Source organism: Saimiri boliviensis, chromosome 14 (genome assembly GCF_048565385.1).
Source record: "Saimiri boliviensis isolate mSaiBol1 chromosome 14, mSaiBol1.pri, whole genome shotgun sequence".
NCBI classification, from domain to species: Eukaryota; Metazoa; Chordata; class Mammalia; order Primates; family Cebidae; genus Saimiri; species Saimiri boliviensis.
Genome location: NC_133462.1, coordinates 64792481 through 64804865, shown reverse-complemented (window position 1 = coordinate 64804865; position 12385 = coordinate 64792481). Strand labels below are relative to the sequence as shown.

The 12385-nt window shown below is 38.4% G+C and overlaps 1 protein-coding gene and 1 pseudogene across 1 annotated transcript in view; one reads left to right on the top strand and one right to left on the bottom strand.

Moving 5' to 3' along the window:
* The window catches only part of FLVCR1 (FLVCR choline and heme transporter 1), a 39719-nt gene that overhangs the window by 24634 nt on the left and 2700 nt on the right, over positions 1–12385 (bottom strand). The window contains exons 2-3 of the mRNA XM_003930465.4: positions 8030–8174; positions 486–626 (exon numbers count right to left, since the gene is read on the bottom strand). Coding sequence (XP_003930514.2) covers positions 486–626; positions 8030–8174 — 286 coding nt within the window. The remainder of the gene's footprint in view (positions 1–485; positions 627–8029; positions 8175–12385) is intronic.
* On the top strand, positions 8714–9686 carry LOC120361577 (THAP domain-containing protein 1 pseudogene; annotated as a pseudogene).

The window sequence follows — 12385 nt, the reverse complement described above, 5'->3', positions numbered from 1 at the left end:
TTTTCTTTCTTTCTTTTTTTTTTTTTTCTGAGACAGAGTCTTGCTCTGTTGCCCAGGCTGGACTGCAGTGGTGTGATCTCAGCTCACTGCAACCTCCGTCTCCCACATCAAGCAATTCTTCTGCCTCAGCCTCCTGAGTACCTGGGACTACAGGTGCATGCCACCATGCCTGGCTTATTTTTGTATTTTTAGTAGAGATGGGGTTTCACCACATTGGTGAGGCTGGTCTTGAACTCCTGACCTCATGATCCGCCTGCTTCAGCCTCCCAAAGGGCTGGGATTATAGGCATGAGCCACCTCCTCCTAGCCCATCCTGGATTTTCTATTTTTAGTTTAAAATTTAAGTTTATGATTATGCTATAATTATTTTTATAGCATTAACAAGCCAATCTCATTGAAGTTCAAAACACTAGGTTAAATGAAAAGAATCCACAATGCTGAAAGGCTTACACAGACATTAAAGAAAATACAAGAAAACCACTTACCATAAGTGATCAACAGAAGGACAAAAGGAATGTTTTTAAACAGGTTTCTTATTGAATTCTTATAGGAGTACTCTTCAGGGGGACTGTCTTGAAGAGCTGCTTGAGCCTGACTTGGTGGATACTGCGGTTTTTCTTTGAAGGCTGAGAACATACATGAAAAGGATTATGTATATTTAATATATATACAATACGTAATTAATTATATGTATCTTTCTCAGTGAGCAGACAGATTTCAGTTTAAGTTTAAAAAGGTAGTTTAAGTCTTTTATGGTGAGGGTTTTTATTTTCACCGATTTCTAAGTGAAGAATAGTTTAACGTCATCATCTCAGTTCTCTGAAACTGACTAAAACTCCAGAGATACGGCCAATTCGCATAAGTGAACTGCAAAACCATCGACAATATGCCACAACCCTGCCTACTGAGTATTCTATTTTTACCTAAGAAAGATTTAATTTTTACTACATCAAATATTCAACAATTCTATTTTTAAATTTAGTTCAATTTGTAATTAGAGATAAACACGAAGGCTGGGCACAATGGCTCATGCCTGTAATCCCAGCTCTTTGGGACATGATGAAGGGGTAAAAACTCTTGAGCCTGGGAGGTCAAGACTGCAGTGAGCTGTGATTGTGCCACTGCACTCCAGCCTAGGTGACAGAGCAAGACCTTTTCTCAGAAAAAAAAAAAAGGAAAATAAAGGAGAGAAATAAAAAATTATCAGGTATGAGGAACCCAATATACTACTGAATTTTAAGAAGACTTGAATTAGCAACCATTTTCTTCTGAAGTTCGATATAAAGTTTATCATCTTATCAAATTACACCTCTGGGACTAAAAAAGTCCAGGTGGATTCATGGAAGCAGAGCTAGGTCTTGCTAACTCATTTGAGCTGCATATGGAAAGTACAGGGCAGACGTCCCCAAACTGCGGCCCCCTGAGGCCATTTATCTGGCCCCCCGCCGCACTTCAGGAAGGGGCACCTCTTTCATTGGTGGTCAGTGAGAGGAGCACAGTATGTGGCGGCCCTCCAACGGTCCGAGGGACAGTGAACTGGCCCCCTATGTAAAAAGTTTGGGGACACCTGGTATAGGGGTAGAGCTAAGAGACTTAAAAGTGCAGTATATGATATCTGATAATGTAAGTTTTAGCACTGTCCATTTCTAGTTAGAAATTTCATAGCCATTCCAAGCAGACATCTAGAGACCACCTTTTTGATGTGCAGGAAAGGATCTACCAACTTTCCACAAAAGATGGCTAGAGAGATTTCTTTAGAGTTAGGCTAATCAGAAGTCAAGACTAATTCATAGGCCACCAATTCACAGGCCAGCAATTCTGTAATTCCAGCACTCTGGGAGGTCAAAGTGGGAGGATCATTTGAATGAGACTGTCTCTAGAAAAAAAATGTTTTAACTAGCTGGGCATGGCAGCATGCACCTGTAATCCTAGCTAATTGTGAGGCTGAAGTGAGAAGATTGCTTCAGGATCGCTTCACTGAGCCCAGAAGTAAAGGCTGCAGTGACCTATGGTCACACTACTACACTGTAGCCTAGGTGATAAAGCAAGACCCTGTCTGTAAAAAACAAACAAAAAAACTATTTATAAAAGGACTAAATTGCTAAAATACGGTACAGTAGAAATTAAAATCTAATCTTTGTATTGATTCAAAACTTTAAACTGTTTCAAAATTGTTAACTCCAACAGAAGGAAAATATTGTACTTCATTCAGTCTAAGATCTTCTAATGCTTGCAGTCAACGATCTTGCCAGGTATCAACAGAAGGTCTTTACTTAACCAGGTCTCAATTACCACAAATGTTAGATGCCATTGATTATTAGAGGCATCTTCATTTCAGAGATTTCATGAAAAAGTAATATTTCAGGATTGATACAACAGGGTAAATTCAAAAAGAAAAAAGAAGCCTGTAATCTCAGAACTTTGGGAGGCCAAAGTGGGTGGATCATTTGCGGTCAGGAGTTGGAGACCAGCCCAACCACCATGGTAAAACCCTGTCTCTACAAAAAAATACAAAAATTAGCTGGACATTGACGGTGGCACATGCTTGTAGTCCCAGCTACTAGGGAGGCTGAGGTAAGAATCGCCTGAACCCAGGAGGCAGAGGTTGCAATGAGCTGAGGTTATGCCACTGCACTCCAGCCTGGGCAATGAAGTGGGACTGTCTCAAAAAACAAAATAAAACAAAAAAAGAAACAGAAAGAAGAAAGAAGCTAAATGGATTCAGAAAAGAATATTGTTTAGGACTCTTTTTAGAAGTTAGGATTTCTCTGCCATCCTTAGCCAGACAGCAAACAAGAAAAAACATTTTTTAATAGAAATTAGGATTTCTTCTTTGTTGTTGTTGTTGTCTGTTTTTTAAATTGGCTATTTCTTTCTTCCAACAAGGAAGACCCGCTTTGGAGTCTGAAAGAGGGTTAGATATGATGGATTTATCAACTGGAATCATTTGGAAAATTTAAAATAATAGATTTTGAGATACTACCCAAGGCTCAGTGAATCAGAAACTCCAGGATGCAGCCAGAGAAACTGTTTTAAACACAAAACTCCCCAAATGCTTTTGAAAACCAGCCAGGGAGAAACAATCACTGGGAAAGTAAGAAATGACCCTTCAAATTTCCATGAAGTTCTGTAGTTCTCTAATTTTCCTGTTTGCTGCTAAAATTTTTTTAAAGTTCATTGCTGACCAAAACATTAACTGTGATGTAACTAAAACTTAACAAGCTAAAATATACTTCTATTATTACAGACCTCACAACTAATTAAAGGAGAGATATAACTCATAAATATTTACTTTTTAATATCCTTACATTGGAAGACTGGTACACATAAAAGGTTTAAGTTGCAAATCCTCCTCTTCCTTTCATTCTATCTGCTCTTGCACTGTTAGGATGTCTGTTGTCCTTTCCTGAGTCTTTCTGTATCCTAATCAGACAGGAAATATCTCTTTTTACTAAGATTGGTAATGCAGAACTCACATAGTTATAAACAAAGTTTCAGAAAGTAAAAACTATGCTTACAAGGTAGTCATGGATATTTAATGAATCTTAAGTCTCTTACCATGGCAAAATAAATCTAAATGGCCCAAATCTGAACTCAAATGCAAAAATGAAAATACTTCTGGCCAGGTACAGTGGCACACGCCTGTAATCCCAGCATTTTGGGAAACCTGAGGCAGGAGGATCACCTGAGGTCAGGAGTTGGAGATCAGCCTGGCCAACATGATGAACCCTGCCTCTACTAAAAACACAAAAATTAGCCAGGTGTGGTGGGTGCCTGTAATCACAGCTACTCAGGAGGCTGAGGCAGGAGAACTGCTTGAACCCAGGAGGCAAAGGTTGCCATGAGCTGAGGTCATGCCACTGCACTCCAGCCTGGGCAACAGAGTAAAACTGTCAATAAATAAATAAATGAAATAAATAAACAAAAAGAAAGAAAGAAAACAAAAGAGAAACTTTCTCAAAAAAAAAAAAAAGAAAGAAAAGAAAAGAAAAGAAAATACTTCTTACCAGTCTTTAAATTCAATAGATTTATTTTTTAAATACAAGAGTTTTCCTTTAGTTTCAGGGAGTCAAACTATCTTTTGGCAAAAATCAATCCTGTATTTACTAGCTACATGTTGTAGTAAAGTCGGATTTAAGTCTACTTGAAGAAAGAGGAACAAAAAGCCATGGACCTATAACCTTGTTTATTCCCAAATGTCACTTTCAAAGAATGAAATATGGCTTTTTCTTTCTCCTCTGAAACAGAAAAATAACAGCATTCTACTGTTTTCTCTTCTCCCAACCAAAAATTTGCACCAATTAAACAATTGATTATTTGAAGCAGTTATCTCCATTCTGGCATTAGTCATAAAAAGCAGCCAAAATATTCTTGAGCAACACATTCAAACTTTTCCTCCTATATAGCAAGTCTACGGCTGTTTAGGATCACTTTTACTTTTTAAGATCAGATTTTAACATTTTAAAAATTTCATTATTCGTCCCTGTGTGATTCAGGCATATATTACGTATATTACATTATTATAAGAAATAAATGTTTAAACCCTGGCTCTGCCTCAGCTCATTGTATGACTTTGAGGAAGTAAATTCCTGTTCCCCACCTTTATAGCTTTCTCATTCATAAAATGGAAATAACAATAACAAGCTGTTTGAGGATTACATGATACAATATATGTAAAATAATTCTGTAATTATCAAGTGCAACACAAAATATATTGCCTTTTTTGAGGAATATTTATTTTAAAAAATCAGAGATTGCCTCAGGAGCTTGAAATTCTTACAGACTAAGTTAAATGTATTTCTGTTAAAGGTTTGCAGCCCATGTTTAGATAGGTTGAATTAAGACTCAAGTGGTAGTGCATGCCTGTAATCCCAGCTACCCAGGAGGCTGAGGCAGGAGAATCACTTGAACCTGGGAGGCGGAGGTTGCAGTGAGCTGAGATTGCACCGTTGCACTCCAGCCTGGGCAACAAGAGCAAAACTCCATCTCAAAAATAAAAAGGAATCATAAGCAGCTGGGTGTGGTGGCTCATGCCTGTAATCCCAGTACTTTGGGAGACCGAGGCAGGTGGATCACCTGAGGTCAGGAGTTCAAGACCAGCATGACCAACATGGTGAAACCCCATCTCTACTAAAAACATAAAATTAGCCAGGTATGGTGGTGTATGCCTTTAATTCCAGCTACTTGTAAGGCTGAAGCAGGAGAATCCCTTGAACCTGGGAGGCAGAGGTTGCGGTGAGCTGAGATCACGCCAATGTACTCCAGCCTGGGCAACAACAGCAAGACTCTGCCTTAAACAAACAAACAAACAAACAAACAAAAAACAGCTGGGTGTGGTAGCTCATTCCTGTAATTTCAGCACTTTGGGAGTCCAAGGCAGGCTAGGAGCAGCCTGGACAGCATGGTGAAACCCTGCCTACAAAAAATATAAAAATTAGCCAGGCATGGTGGCACACACCTGTAGTCCCAGCTACTCAGAGGACTGAGGTAGTTAGATTGCTTGAGCCTGGCCAGGAGGTCGATGGTGCAGTGAGCTGAGATCGTGCCACTGCACTCCAGCCTGGGTGACAGAGCAAGACCCCATTTCTTAAAAAAGAATCAAAAGTAAAATTATGCACACGTTATACACTTACGTGTTTAAGTACATTGCTATTAAATATTTTTATTGTGATTACTTTTGGCTTCTGTCATCCACTTATTTTGGTGAATCAGAAAATTATTTTAATTGACACATGAGTTAAATGACACAATTTACTGCTCTGCTGCACAAGAATAGCTTTTAAATACAACAGCATTACAATTTATGCAAGAATCTGAATTCAAACAAAAAATAAGCCTCAGTAAAAACTAAAATAACACATTTTTATCTATAACTTTTATATATGGAGTTAGATTGTCTAGGCTTAAATCTGACCTTCAGTGTTTACTAACTGTGACCTTGGACAAATTAGATTTAACTAAATTCTGTGCCTCAGTTTCCTCATCTATAAAATGGGAATATTGGGACCTTCCTGATAGAGTCATGAGCAGTAAATGAGAAACAGCATGTAATAAGCTGTAATAAGCCTCCAAACATGTTTGGCACATACCAACAAACCAAATGTTTGAGGCTATAATAGAGTTCTCCTAATAGGAAGCAGGAATTAGTGTGAATTTCAGTGGAAGGCTTGGGTTAATTCCTGGACACTAGATGGCTTATACTCAATATAAGCTCCATGAGGGAGAGGAACAGTTACTTGGCATGAACCTTTGAGACAATATTTTAAGTTGACTGCTGAGAATCAATTTAGTAGGTGTCACATTGCTGAAAAAATTAAATTATTTTATAAGAATTTGGTAGGACTTCCAAAGTAACTATGGGTAGAATTTAGAATGAAGTAAAATCACCTTTTAGTAATTAAGAAACTTAAAATTGATAAGGATTTTGTAAATAATCCAGTTTCCTCAATAGCAAATATTTGGGAATGAGGGAAACAAGTACATGTTCTATTTAAATGTCACAATTTTCAACTTAAGACTTTCAGATCACAACTGTGTATTATTTTGCTTTTATACGTTTGGGATCATAAAATTAAAATTAGAGTCTTCCAAGCAAAAGTCCACAAAGTGCCCTTCTTTCAATGCCATTTTTCCTATTCTGGGTAATAGCACAAGACTCTGTCTCAAAAAAAAAAAAAAGAAAACCCTATTGCTAATGGAAGCTCCATTTATACAAAATGTAATTCCTATTTCATCTAGAACATCAAACATGGCTACCCGAAAAGCAGACTTAAAAATTTGGGTTTTTTTTTTTTTTTTAAACAATACATATTTTTTTTATAACTTTGCTAAACTGCTAAAATAGGATAGGAAGAATGTGTACTTTTTAGTAGTCTGCATATCACAAATATGCCACTCCCTAACTAACTGAAAACAACAAACAATAAGTGAATTAGACATGTCAGAATATTTTTTATGTTACCAAGAGAACATTCTGCTCCTTATAGTAAGGAAAATTAAGTATGTGGGCTGAGCTTCCTATACCTGGATCCTGCAGTTTATCTACCAAGGCAGCTTCTATTCAAACACTCTAGAATCTTCAGCATTCATTTCTTTGAAAACTAAGGATTTTATATCTGGAGATCATAAGATATGAATTTTCTATTACTATTATAGCCATTATAGAAACTAATATGCAAATTTAACTCCAGCTATAATGAAATTATAAATTTGATTAAAAGATGGCCTTTCAACTTTATTAGTTCTTTTCCTTTTCAAATAAATTTCAAATTTCAAATAAATATGAGTGCCTAAAAGGGAATATTATAGTTATGCTAGCAGCTATATTACTTACATAAACCTTACCTATCCTTTTCCCTGAAATCAAAAGTTTCCCATTAAAAATAAACTTTAAAAAGCAGACCTTCCCAAAGCTTCTTCCAAACTGATGATGGCTGCTTGCAGCTGATTTTGACTGACTGCTTCAAAAGACAGGCCCAGACGAGAGGACTCGGTGACGAATGGTGGCAGCCGTGTTGTGCTGGAGTGGCCTAACAAGTAGATAGTTGCCACAGTTTGAAATTCTGCTGAACAGCTTGCTGCTGCCCAGGACCATTCACTAGTCAACATTTTCAGATCCAGTTAACTGTTAAATTGGAAATCCTTGGGAGAATTTAGCATTACAAGAAAGACCACGGCCTGCGTGCATAACATCAAAGCATGATAAGAACTTGTTCCTGGCTAGGTAGGCTTAAGATGCAGACCATGTAAGCAAATATGGGAAGACGAGGCAGGTAATATGTTTGAAACCAACAGTTAGGAAGAGGAAAAGTTAGTAGACAGATAAATGAATTAGTCTTGAAACCCATTACGATGTAAAAACAGATGTGTAGGCCGTAACATATCCCTAGGGTTGTAGCATTCATTACCTGAGCAAGAATGAAACAAGCACATGACACTTGAGATATTATCAACAAAAATTTCCAGAGTTAGTTATCCTCAAATTTCTATCATGCATTCATTTAAGCTTTAGGGAAAATAATTCACTTACCAATTGCTGTTAAAATAAATAAAAGTGTGGCAACAGCTGATGTCCCATAAAACATGGTGCTGATATTACAAGCCAGGAGATTTGTGTCATTCTGTGTGTTGGGTACTAAAACTGGTGGTAGCAAAAAGCCAACTGCAGTTCCAAGCTGTAAAACACATAGTCCTGTTAATAGCTATTATCGTTAGAGAAGAAAGTAAATGCTGGCAATTAACAGAATATGAAGAGGACAGCTAGGGTTTATTAAGGAGCTTAGTAAATTACTATGTTCTAATGTCTTTGTTACAATCGTATTGTTAAAGGGAAATTGCTGACCAATATCTTTCCTATTCAAAAAACATTTACCGAATTCCTACTATCTGAGCGATGCTGCTATAAAGCTGTGTGATATACAGTCCCTGCCCTGTAGATGCTTACAAAAGAAAGGGGAATAAGAATATACAAAATAAGGCTAAGATGACCTACAGAATGAGAGAAAATATTTGTAAATCATATATCTGCTAAGGATAGAGCTTCCAGAATATATAAAGAACTCTTACAATTCAACAAAAAAAGCAAATATCCCAATTTAAAAATGGGCAAAAGACCTGAAGAGACATTTCTCCAAAGATATACATATGGCCAATAAGCATTTTAAAACATGCTCAAATCAAATCCATAATAAGATACCACTCCACACCAGGTAGCATGACTATTATAATAATAGCAATAGAGAAGTGCTGGCGAGTGGGACCAGCAGCCCTCGTGAGAGGTGAGGTTGAAGCTGCCTCCGCCATCTTGGAGATGGGAGACGGGCGACGGCTGTGGTCCTTCTGCTACTGCAAACCACAAAACGAGCACACTAGTCACACCCGAGGGAGGCCACCATCACTGTAACTGTTGGCCAAAGCTACAAAAGAAACGAGGGTGTCCAACTGAGCGCGGCGACACTGAAAGCAGCTTCCCCTGCCTCCTGCGGCTGCGGAAGTGAAGTGCCGAGGGCCGGAAGGATACGTGCGGTCCTGCTCCGCCCACGGCCGCGAGAACCGCTGCTTCAAGGACAAGCCCGTTTCTTTCCACAAGTTTCCTCTTACTTGACCCAGTCGCTGTAAAGAATGGGAGGCAGCCGTCAGGAGAAAAACCTGTAAACCCACCAAGTATAGCAGTATTTGCTGCGAGCACTTTACTCCAGACTGCTTTAAGAGGGAGTGCAACAAGAAGTTACGGAAAGAGAACGCGGTGCCCACAGTATTTCTTTGTACTGAGCCGCAGGACAAGAAAGATGATCTTCTGGAGCCACAAGAACAGCTTCGCCCACCTCCTTTACCGCTTCCTGTTTCCCAGGTTGATGCTCCTGTTGGATTAGTAATGCCACCTCTTCAGACCCCTGTTAATCCCTCGGTTTTCTGTGACCACACTACACTGTGGAGGATACAGTGCACCAGCGGAAAAGGATTCATCAGCTAGCACAGCAAGTTGAAAAACTCAGAAAAAAGCTCAAGACCGCACAGCAGCGATGCAGAAGGCAAGAACAGCAGCTTGAAAAATTAACGGAGGTTGTTCACTTCCAGAAAGAGAAAGACGACGTATCAGAAAGAGGTGATGTGATCCTACCAAATGACTACTTTGAAATAGTCGAAGTACCAGCATAATAAAATGTAATGTGTATTGATTTCTTTTTTTTTTTTTTTTTTTTGAGACGGAGTTTCGCTCTTGTTACCCAGGCTGGAGTGCAATGGCGCGATCTCGGCTCACCGCAACCTCCGCCTCCTGGGTTCAGGCAATTCTCCTGCCTCAGCCTCCTGAGTAGCAGGGATTACAGGCACACGCCACCATGCCCAGCTAATTTTTTGTATTTTTCGTAGAGACGGGGTTTCACCATGTTGACCAGGATGGTCTCGATCTCCTGACTTCGTGATCCACCCGCCTCGGCCTCCCAAAGTGCTGGGATTACAGGCTTGAGCCACCGCGCCCGGCAGTGTGTATTGATTTCTAATGGGGCAATACCACATATCCTCTTCTGGCCTATAGAGGAGTTTCATTAAAAAAAAATAACACTTGTTACTTACATAAAAACAGTTCAGAACTTTTTTTTTTTAAAAAAGAATTCGATATATACTGTAAAATTATAAATTTGTTTGTAATTTCAAGTTTTTTACATTTTAACAAAATATTTTAAAAGTTACAAACTAACCTCAGAACTCTAAGTTGGTTTCAAGACTGGAGATTTTTGGGGTTTAGTATTTATAGAAATAATGTAAAAATAAAAAGTAAAAAGAATGAGAACAGTACAGTAAAAGGGTGATTTAAGTTTAAAACTTAAAATTAATACTGTTTTATTGAGAGAACTAGTTATATTTTAAATCAGAAGTATGGGTCAGATCATGGGACATAACTTCTCAGAATATATGTATATGTACATATTCTCATAAGTAAAGTCACAAGGTTCACTTATCTTTCTGAATCAGTTATCACGGATAAACTGGCAAGTCAGTACTTAAAAAGAAAAAAAGATTTGATTGTCTTCAGCAGAAAAGAGTCATTCCATATCTAATCAATAAGTTTAGATTCTAAGAGTGGACTTTTTTTTTTTAAATGGGCTCCTATTTTTTCTCCTACTGTCTAGCTATTTAAAATTAGAAGTGCATTTTCAGTGGAAAAAACATTCTTCAATAAATAAAGTAAGGCATTGTTATCAGTGAAGTCATTGAAAAAGTGTTGGCAAAAATGTGGAGAAATTGGAACCCTTGCATACTGCTGGTGGGACTATAAAATGGTACAGCCACTGCAGACAATAGTTTGGCAGTTTCTTAAGTTTAACACAGAATTGCCACACGACTTAGCAATTCCACTCCTAAGTATGTGTCCCAAAAACTGAAAACAGAAATTCAAACAAATAATTATATGTGAATGTTCATAGCAGCCCTATTCACAATACCATAATAACCAAAAGGTGAAAATAACCCAAACATTTTATCAACAGATAAATGGATAAACAAAATGTGGTATATCCATACAACTAAATACTATTCAGCTATTAAAAAGGAATGAAGTACTGATATAGTGCTATGACATGGATGAACTTTGCAAATAAGCTAAGTGAAAGAAGCCAGCCACAAAAGGTCACCTACTATATGATTTCATTTATATGAAATATCCAGAACCGGTCAATCCACAGAAAGAGAAGGCAGATTAGTAGTTGCCACAGGATAGGGGAGGGGGCAATGGTGGGGAAGTGACTGCTTAGTAGGTATTGAGTCTTCTTTAGGGTGGATTAAAATATTTTGACACTAGATAAAGTAACAGTTATGGCTGGACACAGTGGCTCATGCCTGTAATCCCAGCAATTCGGGAAGCCGAGGCTGGTGGATCACCAGAGGTTGGGAGTTCGAGACCAGTCTGACCAACATGGAGAAAGCCCATCTCTACTAAAAATGCAAAATTAGCCGGGTGGGGTGTAATCCCAGCTAATTGGGATGCCGAACCAGGAGAATCACTTGAACCTGGGAGGCAGAGGTTGTGGTGAGCTGAGATTCTGCCATTGCACTCCAGCCTGGACAACAAGAACAAAACTCCTCCTAAAAATAAAGAAGTAACCATTGCACAACACTGTAAATGTACTAAATGCCACTGAACTGCACACGTTAAAATGGTTAGTTTTATGTTATGTGAATTTTACCTCAACTTAAAAAATGGCTGAATATCATAATCACAACAAGAAATAAAATCAAAATATTAAAAGGTTCAGTGGAGGAAGATATCATTTTTAGAAGGGCCCAAGAAAGGAGTCTGAGGCAGAGACAGTCACACTTATCAAATACTTCATTTGCTCCCTTACAAAAAGCTAGATAGAGAGACTATAACTGGTAATTATGAGAGTGTGGTAATACAGAACTGTGATGGAGGCATAACGAGTGCCAAGACTGGGAGACCACATAATTTACTGTCCAAACTAGAACACTCTTCAGAAGGAAAGGGACTTCATTAGTAATTATACTAGACAAAAGGTGTACCACCAGGGCTATCCCAGGCAAACTGGGACATATGATCAGGATAGCTAAGAGAGTACCACCTTATATAGAAATATTATTCAGCTATCAAAAAGAATGAAGTAAAAGAAATGCGATTCAGAAAAAGTTCCTAAAGGAGCGAAGATCTGAATAAGAAATTGGGAGTTGTCAAGTGAAGAAATATTCCAAGCCAAGAGGACATTACATACAAGGCCAGGAGGGGAAGAGCATGACTCTGGGAGAAACTGTAAGTGTGGACAGTTCCACACAGAGCAGAGAAAGCATATGTCTGTGGGGAAAGGGGTTGTGGAGACAGATAAAGGGGAAGGGCTCGAAGGAGACAGACCTGGAGGGTCCCATATGTCACATT